The following is a 14,459-nucleotide window of genomic DNA, read 5'->3' on the forward strand; positions in this document are numbered from 1 at the left end:
CTATGGGGAGATGAGGGGCACTTGTGGTGTGTGACAGTGAGGGAATCCGAGGAGGAGGTCAATAGGGGGGGGCATGGAGGGATGAGGGGCACTGTTGGAAGGTGATAGCAAAGGTATTTACGGAGAAAGAGGTTATTGGTGCGGCACCAAAAAAGACTTTCGCATCAGCACTGAAGCCGGCCTTGACATGGCCTTTCTGTTTTTATTAATTTAATTAGCAATCAGGTCATAAGGGCTACTGTGGAACATACTTTAAAGTGCGTGCTAATTATAGGTACTGCTCTATTCAATGTTTTAAGTTTGAAGGTGATTTTACTAGTGTTTTTACCAGGAAAATTGAAAGTGGAGCCCGATGGTGCCTGATATGGGGCTGGGGCCCAAGGTCAGCTGTGAGATAAGGTGCACTGGAGAGGAGTAGTGGATAATCAAGCCTGTAAGGGGGTGCACTGCAGGGTCAGGGGTCAGGTGGAGGTAGTAATGAAGAGGGATTCTCACTGAAGGCTCGCACAGAGGGAGACTGTGAGGGAGTGCGTTGCAGAGTCCGGGGTCAGGTGGAGGTAGTGATGAAGAGCGATTCTCCCTGAAGGCTCGCACAGAGGGAGCCCGAGAAGTGTCACTTGCCTGATACTCCCACCTCAGAAACCTCCACTTCCCATCAAAGGGACAGTACATGGAAAAAACACTTTTTGAGAGTGATAACATTGAGAAAGAGACTTGAAAAAGAGTGTGTTTTACATAAGGCCCCTTATGTAATATCAAGGTGCCCCAGGAAAAAAAAATAATAGTTGCACACACTTGTTGCCACCCTGGACTATTTATGTAAAGTGGCTCAAGGAGTTAAACCAGCGGCTTCGGCTCCGAAACAGGTTCTTCATTCCTGGAACTGTTTTCGGAGCGGTTCCTGGGGCCAGTGTCAGTGCGGCTGCCGAGGTGGTTGGGTGAGGCTTGGAGGTGGTCTGTGGCACCAATGTATGGGTGTCCATTGGGTTCAGACTCTCCATTCGGTGGCCTTGCAACAGTTTTGACCCAGAGGCCTCATGAGTTATTTGGGGACTCGAGGTTCTAACCTCCTGAGGTAAATTAGGATGAGGAGCTGTTTGTTAGGTGCTCGAACTCACTGCAACCATCTTGGACTATCTTTGTGCTGGCAGAGGCGCTTACTCCTTCACATCTGAGCCAGAACTCTTGGCCCAGCTGACAAGATGTCCTCAAATTCAATGCCAGCAACCTCCTGCTGCTGGTCGCCCACAATGTCTCTGTCCTCGATGAGGTCAGGGTGTTGTCCTGCTGTAGGTGTGCCATGGGGCTTGAACAAAGCAGGGAGTTTGTCGGTCCTAAAGAGCCTTTTTATGGTGGAATGCAAGACAGGCTGCACACGAGTCTTCTCGATGGTCTGGAGACAAGCAGAGGTTACAGACTAGATGCAGGTCTGTCCTCGGGTACTCTGAATGACACTTGGGGCAAAAATGGAATGGAGTCCTTTCCAACCCTAGACCACTCTCATAGAGGAGTCCCGCGAGGCTATGCCATGAGCGGGACATTGAAGAAAGTGTTCAACCTGCAGAGTCGAAGGGAGTACGACTTGAAAGAATCCGCACGTTCGACTGTTACTCATCCGGAGAGGGAAGGATCTAAGCAGCCAACAAGGACACCACGCGATGTCGAACCGGAGCTCAAAGAGACATGTCGGAACCTGACGGTGAAGGAAAAACAATCTAAAAATGAAGCCGATGGTATGCACATTACCAGCAACAGGTGGAGGCACGGTACCTTGTGACTCGAAAATAATTTTTTGAAGAAAAACAATTTGCACACGTCTGAGCCCAACAATAGATGACAGGAGCATACACAGCCTGTGTATCTACAGCTACACCTCACAAACACATGCAAATGAGACCTTTCAAAAATGTATCGCAACAGGTTACTTGAAAAAGTAAGGATAATCAAGAAAATTTCGAAAGGCTGAAAGGTTGACAAATAACCTTTACCAGCGCTGATATTGTCCACCCTGGCCTCCAGCGAGCCTGCCAATTTATTTGTCATCCGAGAGATCCATTGACAGACCAGCCATTTCCACAGTTGCAGTGTCTCCTGGCACAGGATTATTACCCCACATTACCCTGCTTGTTGCAGTACCCCATGAAGGTATGGTTGTCCATATATACCTGAACCGGTTTCCCTTTGATGGATGGGAGAAAGGCCTTCCGAGCCAACCGAGTGGCATGAAGCTCCAGCAGACTGATGTGGTGCCTTTGCTCTATTGGGGATGAAAGACTCCCACTCAACACATGCTTCTAATAAGCGTCCTAACGCAGGGGAGGCGAAGGAGTTACTAGTGAGAATAGTCTGCTGCAGGTCAGTTTGGTTTCCGAGAGCTATTAATAAAGGTCCTGGCTGCCTCCTTTGTAATGTGGTTGCTGTCCGAAAAGCTGTTCAAGTGCTGAAACCACTGCAGACAAAGGTTCCACTGCAAGACAGCATTTACCAATGGGTATGTGGGACCAGCTAGATGCACAAAGGCCAAGAAGCCAACAAGTTTTCAAAACCCCTGCACTAGGATATAGAAGTGAGGCCAAAATATCAGGTCATGTCTTTAATGTCCCAGACTTGCTTAAGGGTGAAAAGGCCTTGAACTCCACGTACACATGATGGCTTCTATGAATGGAATCCTATTCACAGGCTGCACATGGATTGATGGATGGATGACAGATGGGTAACCACTGCCTATAATTGGACAACATTGGACTGTGACAAGTCAGCCTTCAGCAGTCAGTCACCGAGGTATAGAATACAAGTACCTCCAACCTGCCAAGGTGGGCCACGAGCACTGGCATCGCCTTCGTAAACAACTTAGGGGCAAAGGTGAGGCTGAAGAGGAGAACAGCAAACTATACCACATGGAGTGGGGATGTGGCAGTGAAGAGAAAGAGAAAATCCACTAGGACTTCTTGCACTTGTGGAGGTACTTGTGTCTTGGCTTTATTCTAGACTTCTTGGCAGATGGGGCCCTCCAGCGGACCGAGACCTGGAATGAAAGCAGGCTTGAAATGAGGAGCAGGAGTGTTTCCACTGATGGAAGCATGAGCTGCCTTCGCCTCCAGCTCCCCGATTGCCTTCGGGTGCACCCAGGTTTGGTGATGTGGCAGGTGTAGAGACTACTAGTTTTGGTGCTCATTCTACACAAGGGCCATGGCATCTAAGGTTTTCCTATTCCAGAATGCATATACTAAAACACTTCCCAAGCATTCATTAAAGGCGAGTAAGCTTTGAAATAGCAGAATCCCCATGTCTTGTCCCAGTACAAAATGTACAATTTCCCAACTAGCAGCAAAGAAACGTTACAATTCTATTACAGACCGAGAGGTGACAATTATCTCTCACCTTTTAACCATCATAGTTTATGTGGATGTACATTATTTAGTATTCCGTTGGCCTTCTTGGGAATATTCTTCCAACAGTGACAGTCACATGTAAAGTAATGTCACAGTTACTCCTGTTCTCATACAAGTCCTTTTCACAGGAATTATTGTACATTCAGATATTATCCAGATGATTGTCTAATTTTTCTGCACGACCTAAACAGAAGCTGATCCAGACGATGGGGTTAGAAGTTAAATGTTGACACTTTTTTAAATGATCTCAAGATGCAGATTGCTATACATAGTGCAGAAGATACACTTCCACTCCAGGGGTTCGAACGGCCTTTTCCATCACACAACTACTAGGCCTCCCAAAACATAATTGTAAATTAGTGGGTATTCTTCTACAAAGGATGAGCCCTGTAAGAGGCTAAATAGATGTGCAGCACATTAGGCATATGGCGATAGAGAGCTGAAAGCGCTTTCATCCTTCACAGCTGCAGCAGTAAGTGCAGAGAGGGTTTCCACTGATATGGGGTGAAAACATAAGGTCAGACAAGCTAAGTCATTCTGGGTTGAAAATTATTTGAAAGCAGCTCCAGAGTTGATGGGATTTGGAGATTGGGACACTACTGGTTTAACAACAGCAGTAGACCTGTCAAGACTGGACTATATGCTGACATATGAATAAACAAGAGTTGAATTTGAAATGCATTCCATGCATTTTTTTTAAAACTATCGACATGCAAAGGAAAATACGTGATGGGGGTGTCAATGATAGTAGTGACAGTAGCTGATGTCCACCTAGAATACTGTCCCAAGTTAAAAAATCTTTAGATGTGGGGAGAATCTGTCTACAGAGTGATCTACATTCAATTGTGCCATTCATTTCTCAAATGATTACAAAGATAGGCCAACAGTTGTCCAAAGACAGTGGGTCTTGAAACAGTTTAGCATCTGAGACTACAAAGAGTTTTTGCATGGCTCCAGTGTCAATTACCTCAGATATCTCTCGACATGGGGAACAACCTTTACAACGCAACTTTTACAACGCACTACACTTACAACGCATTTTTTACAACGCAAAATCCATTACAACGCATGACACTACAACGCATTTTTAAAAACTACCTTTACAACGCATTCCATTACAACGCATACTACCTTTACAACGCATACCATTACAACGCATAATATTACACTACACTATCCAACACTTACCCTACTGTTGCACCCCCTGGAGTTAGAATAGTAATTTTTACCCCTATACTATCCAACACTTACCCTACTGTTGCACCCCCTGGAGTTAGAATAGTAATTTTTACCCCTATACTATCCAACACTTACCCTACTGTTGCACCCCCTGGAGTTAGAATAGTAATTTTTACCCCTATACTATCCAACACTTACCCTACTGTTGCACCCCCTGGAGTTAGAATAGTAATTTTTACCCCTATACTATCCAACACTTACCCTACTGTTGCACCCCCTGGAGTTAGAATAGTAATTTTTACCCCTATACTATCCAACACTTACCCTACTGTTGCACCCCCTGGAGTTAGAATAGTAATTTTTACCCCTATACCATCCAACACTTACCCTACTGTTGCACCCCCTGGAGTTAGAATAGTAATTTTTACCCCTATACTATCCAACACTTACCCTACTGTTGCACCCCCTGGAGTTAGAATAGCAATTTTTACTCCTATACTATCCAACACATACCCTACTGTTGCACCCCCTGGAGTTAGAATAGCAATTTTTACTCCTATACTATCCAACACTTACCCTACTGTTGCACCCCCTGGAGTTAGAATAGTAATTTTTACCCCTATACTATCCAACACTTACCCTACTGTTGCACCCCTTGGAGTTAGAATAGTAATTTTTACCCCTATACTATCCAACACTTTCCCTACTGTTGCACCCCCTGGAGTTAGAATAGTAATTTTTACCCCTATACTATCCAACACTTACCCTACTGTTGCACCCCCTGGAGTTAGAAAAGTAATTTTTACCCCTATACTATCTAATACTTACCTTAAATGCAATTTAATATTATGCGTTGTAATGGTATGCGTTGTAAAGGTAGTATGCGTTGTAATGGAATGCGTTGTAAAGGTAGTTTTTAAAAATGCGTTGTAGTGTCATGCGTTGTAATGGAATGCGTTGTAATGGATTTTGCGTTGTAAAAAATGCGTTGTAAGTGCATGCGTTGTAAAAGTGTGCGTTGTAACGACATACATCCCTCGACATTAGTGAAATACTGATCTAAAGTTATGTGTAAGATGTTCACTATAAGAAATTGACATACTTTAGCTGGTTTAATTATCAGCAAGAGCTGGAAAAACGTTCAAAGGCACATAAGCATGAAACCCTGGTCTTGTGGAGAGCTGCAGCAACATGCAAAGTGCAGTTACTTTACAGGTATTATGTAGATTTGAAAAAGGAGATAACCCAGGCAGCATACTGATCAATCATGGCCACCATGTCTTGTCTGAACAAAACATGACTGCAAACTTCAGACAGAAAGACTTGTTAGTCGCTGAGTTGTGGAGATGGAGAATTGCATTCTAGGTATATTGTTTTTTCAGTCTTGAGTCTAATGTGAAACATCGATTTTCCATCCAGAGGTGGACTCTGCTGCCACTCCACCTCCGTAACCATTTGCAGCAAATCTTGACAAGATGGCTGGCCTAAGATCAGATGTATCTGTGGGCACTAGCAGGATTTTGGGGGTGGTCCGGCACTTTGCTACCATAATTCGATTTCTAGGGACAGCTTAACCCTAGGCCCGAGTGCTTCTCAGGCCGTCAAGCGGGGCATCATCACCAATGCTAGGCAATCCGAGACGTGCAGGGCATATAGTGCTATGATTTGTCTCAGGTGCTTGTCTGCATACCTATCCACCTCTGGCCATGGGCATTATATTGGCTGCCTCCCTTTCATGCTATGCTTAGAGCATTGCCACTCAGGAAGTCGCCTACAATGGTGTGACAGAAGTCATGCCACCCAAGACTGTGGCTGTCGTGTCCTGTCCAATTGCTATCCCTCCACATCATCACCATCACATTCAATCCGGTTCACAAGCAGTCACACCAAAAGCCATGACTGTATGTTTCATCTGAGAGGCGGGCTACCGTGGAATTCGAAGGTCTACTGCAGGGTTCCAGGACTCCACAGTCTATAAAAGCCACATTTGTGGCGTGGGCAGTTGCTTGGCTTTCCTCCCTGTTCAGGAGAAGAAGCCTGTGCTTGGATTCTGCTCTTAACCTATGTCACTCTGCTCTTCACCTGTGTCCCTATGCTTGGGCTCTGCTCTTCATCTGTGTCCCTCTGCTTGGGCTCTGCTCTTCACCGGATTCCCTCTGCTTGGGCTCTGCTCTTCACCTGTGTCCCTCTGCTTGGGCTCTGCTCTTCACTGGTGTCCCTCTGCTTGAGCTCTGCTCTTCACTGGTGTCCCTCTGCTTGGGCTCTGCTCTTCACTGGTGTCCTTCTGCTTGAGCTCTGCTCTTCACTGGTGTCCATCTGCTTGGGCTCTGCTCTTCACCTGTGTCCGGCTGCTTGGGCTATGCTCTTCACCGGTGTCCCTCTGCTTGGGCTCAGGTCTTCCCTTGTGTTCCTGGCTCTGCAGTCGAGATTATCTTCAAGCCAAATGTCGAGAACATCTTCCAAGACGTTTTCTCTTGGCAGCGCTTCTTGGAATTCATTCTACACAGTCACTTCACAGACTTTCCTGAATCCTATTATTTCATCAACCTCTCTCATTATTGTCTTGGGAGAGTTAAATATTAAGTGTTTGAATCATGGGACTCCTGTCGGGCCTCTTTACTGTTCCTTGCATACATGTACACGGACTGTCACAACTTCAAAGTTTTTTTGCTGTAACAACGGTCTCTTGGGCCTTAGCTGTGATATAGGCAGATCCTGTGTGAACCTTGGTTTCTTATACGCGTCTCAAGTTTTGGAGCATTAATAACTGGCATAAGACATCAAAACAAGACCAGTCACAGGGCGATTATTTAGGCTCTAGCAAGATAAAGGTATTGTACCATTGATAAGTTGAATATTTACCACACTGCATCAGTTACTGGAGAACTTTTGTGTAATGTCTCATTTCTTTAGCATGTTACCATTCATGCGAATCGACTTAAGTGAAAACATTGTGTATTTTAAATTGATGTAACAGCAGAGGTAAAAGTAGTCTTGTGTTCTGTTTAGTATAGAAAAACTGTCACAGAGATAGTACATATTGGCACTTAGTTACACTTGCTGCAATGCTATGTTTGAATTTTTAAGAGCACATCTTAAGTTGGTGGTGTGGAGGAGGTTTGAGGGTGAGTGGGAATAGTAGGGGGGTTTGATTTTCTTTTTTGTATATGTGAACTGTCAGAATATAACTACGGTGAACTGGGGACACAAATTGCAATGGGATATTGTTAAGACGCAACAGTTACCCCTTCTTCTGTATTGCTGCTAAAACAGTAAAATTATCTTGTCACAAAAAAGCCATCACTGTTTAGAGACTACAGAAAATCTTAGAGAATCTCGATCTGACGGATGAGCTGTGTGACAAGCAGGTGAATTCTCTTGCGTGCCTTTTCCCATATTTCTATCCCCCTATACTGCCAGTGCCATGCAGGACTGGATGTGTTTCATGCTGTTGATGCGGGAAGGAAACTGGTGGGTTCCACGTTGTTCCCACACCCTCATTGGAATGTACAGGTTAGTGGTGACTTGGTTCTGACAAGGTGCAGTTTCTCTTGAATCTGGAGTGGCGAGATAGGCTTATTTTTTGCACCAACTATCTCATGCAAAAGATATGATAGGAGTTTATGCTCATACCACAACACTTCCTAAGCGATCTGCCATCAGTACACTTGTATCTCATTGGTGAGGTCACCATGCTACTTCACATATGAAGTAAAGAGAATAAGATGTAGGCATGATGGAACTTAATAGGAAAAGGCTTACTTCCATGGGGCCAAGATCTGCCATTCCATACCTGAATACTGCAGAGAAAAGTGTACACAACACTGATTCTCACTATCTCGTGTCCCTTTCATACCTTACCAGGGGTATTGCGGCAGTAAAATAGAAGAGATGGATGGACAATGTTGCTCACACTTTTGAATGAAACAAGTGTAGACTATAATGGAGGCACGGATAGAAAGAGATGAGTTTTCAGAACAAGAAATGCAAAACTATAACTGCTAAGGTGTCAATGCACAAAGCTCACACAAACACAAATTCTACTTCTGGAATCTCAGACAGAAGTCTTTGGTCCCACTTTAACAGCAAAGAACTTGTAGAAGACCATACTAAAGAACAGAGTGCACCAATAAATGACAAATCAGTCACTGGACTCAAACTTCTTTCATAATTTGATTGGAATCGAAACCCAGGTTCTGCACTTCAAAAGAAGAAAGAAATCTGAGGCAAGGGGTACTAAATATTAGCTCTTAAAAGGCATAACTAGCTGCTCAAATAAATGTTAAAAGTTGAGACATTACTAGAGCATACTTTAACTCACCGAGGACACTTTGTCTTTGATTGCTCTTCGAACGAGGAAAATAGCAGCTCGAAGCATGTTTTTCAATTCATCCTTGGATGTTCCATTTGGCATCTCTGTCAACTTTCGATACACAGCAAGCAAGGCATCTTCTCGATATGACCAGGTTTTGGAATAGGCTCCTGCGACCTAAACAGGAAAAAAAAGTAGAATTAAGATAGTTGCAGGCTTCACAAGGTCTTCTTATTCTTGCAATGTTGAAAATGAAATGAAAATAAGATTTCTAAAGTGCACTACTACCCGGGAGTTTCAGAGAGCATTTATTGAAGGTTAACAAGGTTTGGCCTCTTTACCTGGCCAAACTGGCGAGTGAATTACATTGCCTTAGATGGTGTCTCAATTTGAACCTTTAAATTCTGTAGTCCATGATTCTTTGAGGGCCAGCTGTCAGCGACTTGGCTCTTACATCTTCTGTGTGTGTTTATTTTTCAGAGGCTGAGACATAATCAAGATACTCTATGCAATCCTCCGAGTTACCTTTGGGGTATAATTTTAGTCATCTGTGTGTTTGCTTAAACAATTCACATTTGAATTTGGTTGCTAATAGCTTGGTTTGTATTTTATTGCATGCATGACTATCTCTAACTTGCCTCTGAGAGACTGCCAAGTAGAGAGTTTGTAGAGCATACTTATAATGAAAATCTGGGTAAAGGTGGGCATAAACCATCCCACTTTGTTCCTCTTCCAAGTTTTTGACCAAGGTAGGGAGCTCCCCGCAGAGATTTCTAAGAGCAACTAAGATCAAGGGCTAGTTGCCTGACAACCAGTCTTCCAGAGGTAAGGAGGCATTACCTAAAGTATTACTGGAGAGCTATGAATGTGCCTAGCTCCTAGTAGTCTGCCTGCCTGTTCTGAGATAGAAGGAGCGTACCAGGTTCTGACAGAGGAGAGACTGTTGAGGAGGAGAAGCCCAGCCATGTTACGGGAGCGGGAAGCACACAGAAGAGAACTCGTTACTGAGATTGTAACTGGTGCCAACCCGACTGGCCTGTTCTACCCATCTCCCTCCCTGATGTGTGCAGTTCTGGGAGCCCTGGCAAAACCACCATGAAGGCCACAACTGGCGAAGAAGTGTAACTGCTTCCATGGCCCGTTACTTCTGTCAGTATCTACCTCTTTCAAAGTGTTTGTAAATTTACAAACCAAGTTTCTTCTCTACATGGATGATGTACCACCAAGGGAAGTGGCCATTTCAAGGTACAAGCAATTCTTTCATTGCAGTGCAGCCAGACTCAAGCTGATCCGTCTAATACATGGTCTCTGACATAAGGACTCCAATTCCCAACGGGCTGCACTGACGTCATTTTTTCCTTCTGGTTTTATATAGTGCAAACTTGACCTGAAGGTACTGGAGCACTTTACATGCGCACCAGTTACACAAGGGCAAATTATTTTAAAAACATTTTTTAGGCACGGGGAAATGAAGCGATTTGCTAAGGATCACAGGATGTTGAGCCGACACAGACTCTAATCCCGCTCAAGTCCTGGCTGTAACACCACATCCTCTCCCTGACTTTGCACACCGACCATATGACATTACACACAGAAGTAGGACTGACCCACAAGGCATGGTTCTACCACCCTGCTGTTAAAACACCGCACATTCGGCTAAAAGGACCTAGGAGTACCTAGGACACAAGAAGAATTTTACCTTTGACAAGATAAGTCCTGGGGCAAGCAAGAGACCAGCAAGCTTATACAGTTTAGCCTGCACTGCTATCTGCACTCTGGGGAGGACTGCCTCCCCCATGGTGCAACACTTTCCACCGCAGCTGCCGCGAGTGAGGAGGAGGCGTGGTCATCACGCATATAGCGCTGCCACTCCCCCCCCCCCCCTTGGCGCGTGACATGCGCGGGACAACGCCCGGACGAAACCCGGAACAAGGGCGGGCCCGTCTGAGCACGTCAGAGACTGGAAGAGGCTGGAAAGGGCCACGGTATTGACACTTTGTCATTCTGCTACCTCTTTTATTATTCTTGATTTGCTATTTATTTGTTAGCTTGCACTATTTTTGTCCCAACTAGGTAAACGGACTAACAGAGACTTGGCAACTCACTCATTAATTATCGTTATCTGTTATTGAAGGGGGGACAGGATGAACAAGCAAAAATCTCTAACAGGGCAGGGGGTGGTGGGGACCCTGGACGCTTTCCTATTGAGGGCAGAATCAGCACTGATGCATGAAATTGCCCTAACAGAGCGTAGATTGTCACTCGAGCCGCTAGTCGGCTTACCCCGTTCACACAATCATGCCTCAGATCCATCAAACCCACCAAACCCCACATCAGTAGCAATATCTAACACCCCCTCACTTAACGAGGTTTCTCTGCCCACATTGCCCCTAGGGGGAGAAGTATTGTTGACCTCATTAGTTTCTTCACCGGACTCACGGGTTCTACCAAACTCAGCCATAACAACTAAACCGAACGTCCAGAAGAGGGGCCAAAAAATACAAAGATCAGTCAGGGCAAAGGATCAGCCCCTTCACCTAAAAAAAGGAGAGGGCAGGGGGCAAATAACCATACAACACTGCACTATAGGCACCACACAATAGGGATAGAGGTTGAAAATGGACCCACAGAATCATCACAGGAGGCCCCTATGCCCACAGTTGATAACCTTGCAACTGGGGGGACAACCAATATGAACCAAGTGGAATTGTGGAAAAAACTAGAGGGTACCATATTAGCCCTAATCAGACCTGTGATAACTAAGTTATCCTCCATCGAAGAACGGTTACTGGGTTTGGAAGGGGCTGTAAAACATTGCTTAGCGCCCTCGCAACTCGTTGTGCAGAAATGTGGAGCAGCAGAAAATATAGGCATTAGAGGAGAACCCATGGATAATAACTCCCAGGGCACATCTGGATCGAGACCTTTGTACAACACGCACACACCTGATACCCTGCCCATAGTCAACTCTACAGTTAATCCTGAGTGGGGTGCGGAGTCATTGGCCCCTAGCACCGCCCCCCCCGACAGTCTCATCAAGTCCCCTCAGATAATGGTCCTTGTGGTAGTAGAGGGGAGGCGTGCTTTGTACGTGCCCCAACACAGGCAAAACAGGTCAACTTGGCCAGGGAGCAAATTGGGGGAATTGTGTTGTGATCACCTTTAGGTCCCCGGATTTGGTTTAAAGTATCCTAGATGTGTCCGGCTATTATCCAGTCAGCAAAAGGGGGGTAAGCGTGGTCTCTTTACGTTTCTTCTACCAACCCACCCTGGTTCCCCAGCAGGCCCCCACACCTCGCAACATCAGCTGAATTGCACAATATAGATACGGTATTCAAACATCTAATTTCTTTGATCCCCTTTATAGACTGGACGGGGTTGATTGACTGGTGTTACCTGATGATATGATTGGAGGTAGGGGAGAGCAACGAGCTACCAGTATTCGGGATTCCTCTCCGCAAGCAGGCCCACATTTGAGCGAGGAGCCAACCAGGACCTTCACCCCCGAGTGTATAGAGGAACATATAAGTAGGAAGGGACACCTCGGGGCCTCAGTGCTCCCTTTGGAGCAACATGAGGTCATGTTGGGGATATCAACGCCACCCAATTTGGACCCTCCCAATGAAACCGGCCCGACTATTATTAAACCCCTGTGCATATCTGACTCTAATACGACCTCCGTGGTTTCATGGAATATTTCAGGCCTAAGCACCAAGCTACAGAATCCAGTATGGGAGGTTTTTATAGAGAACACGGATATTCTATGTCTGCAGGAGACTTGGGCAATTGAACCTATTCATATAAATGGTTACAAGACATTTCATACCCAGGCAGTGAAAGGTTTGGGAGGGAGACCAAAAGGTGTTATCTCCACTTACATCTCAAACAAGATGTCCTTAAGCAATATTTTGTTTCACAAGGGGGGTACCTACTATCACTTAGCAGAGTTAAATCTAAATGCAACTCATCGCATCCTTTTGATTAATTTATATAATAATGCCACCCAAAATAGTTTAGATTCAGTGGCAAAGAGCATTTTGGAGGTTGTCACAAAAATATGTAATAGGAAAGCTAAAGATACGATGTTTCTGCTGTGGTTTATGTTATAATACTGATGACAGATTGTGTGGTATTTCTAACGAAGCAGACAACATTAGTCATTTCAATCATACCAAGATGGGGGACTCATTTAATGAGCTTATTTTTAAACTGGATCTTGGATTTGCCAACAAACTATTAACTAAACCAGTTGGTATGTCCCCCACCTTTAATGGGAGAGGGTACGCAACCATTATTGATTTCATATTGACCTCCCGTTCCCACCCGCACTCGGTTTTTTCTTTCGAGGTGGGTGATATTGCTTTAAGTGACCATTTTCCCCTCCTTATAAAGCTTATGCTACCTATTCATAGTTTTAACAAGCCTGAGCAACCTACCCGACTGCTGGGAAACGTAGCACTGAATAAAACAAATGGCTACTCATTAAAGTGGACGAAAGTGAATGCAGATTCGATAATTAAAAATGTCATAGTGAAATGTAAGCCCGCGCTAGATACCTGTCTGAGTGAGGATGCTCCGGACGTTGCTATTGTGAACTCTTTTTTAGACATAACCAGGGAGGTTAGAAATGTACTAACAGTACAATTTAGTAATAAATTGCGCATACAATCTAGAACACCATTGAATATCCGTCAAGCCAGATTAGATTACAAAAGGGCATTAAAAGAAAGAAAACAAATTCTGTGAAATGAAACCTGGGATTCTCTACACAGCGCGGCTCAGCAGAAAGATAGTATTGCGTTCTGGAAGGTTCTGAGAACTCCTTTCTTAGCTCCAAGTAATGGCCTCTCTGTGGAAATAGCAATTGCAGAAGAAACATGGATTAGCCATTTTTCAAAGCTATATAATGAGCAGGGGATTCCAGGGTGGCAGCCTGACAATCGCAATACAAACATCAGTGAACAGATTGACTTAGAAATCACCCTGGAGGAGGTGATTAGGGCTTTGGCACAAAGTTTGGGTGGCAAAGCCCCTGGATCCGATGGGGTCCCTGTTGACATGTTTAAATATAATGTCTCCGTGTGGGGGCCTATATTGACCCAGGTTTTTAATGCTAGTATAAAGTCTACCCTCCCCCAGACTTGGGCGCAATCAACAATAATTCCAATTTTTAAAAAGGGTAACCGAGAAGATCCGGGGTGTTACAGACCTATTTCCCTCCTGGACTCTATGCTCAAAGTGTTAGGGAGGGTCATCCTGGAGCGCCTTTCAGACTGGGCAGAGGATAGCCAGATATTATCCGACTTGCAGTACGGATCCGTGATGGTCTTGGTACCATTGAACAGTCTTTAAACCTCTCAATATTGATAGGCAAGTATACCAGAGCAAAAAAAGGAAGCTTATATTTGGCCTTTGTCGACCTCACCGCGGCCTTTGATTCAGTTAAGCATAACAGGCTGTGGGAGGTCCTTGAATGGGTAGGGGTGGATTTACAAATTATTACGCTCCTAAGGCGGTTGTATAGCGGAGCTTCTGAAAGCGTCCGGTTTGGTCAGCAGGGTGAATGCACAGAAGCC

The 14,459-nt window shown here is 44.9% G+C and overlaps 1 protein-coding gene across 2 annotated transcripts in view; it reads right to left on the reverse strand.

Annotated features, from left to right (window-relative positions):
• The window catches only part of CEP104 (centrosomal protein 104), a 726,468-nt gene that overhangs the window by 426,025 nt on the left and 285,984 nt on the right, over positions 1 to 14,459 (reverse strand). For both annotated transcript variants that reach the window (XM_085608861.1, XM_085608862.1), the window contains exon 11: positions 8,893 to 9,060. In XM_085608861.1, the coding sequence (XP_085464987.1) occupies positions 8,893 to 9,060 (168 nt within the window). The remainder of the gene's footprint in view (positions 1 to 8,892; positions 9,061 to 14,459) is intronic.

The sequence above is a fragment of the Triturus cristatus genome, chromosome 1_2 (genome assembly GCF_964204655.1).
Source record: "Triturus cristatus chromosome 1_2, aTriCri1.1, whole genome shotgun sequence".
NCBI lineage: Eukaryota > Metazoa > Chordata > Amphibia > Caudata > Salamandridae > Triturus > Triturus cristatus.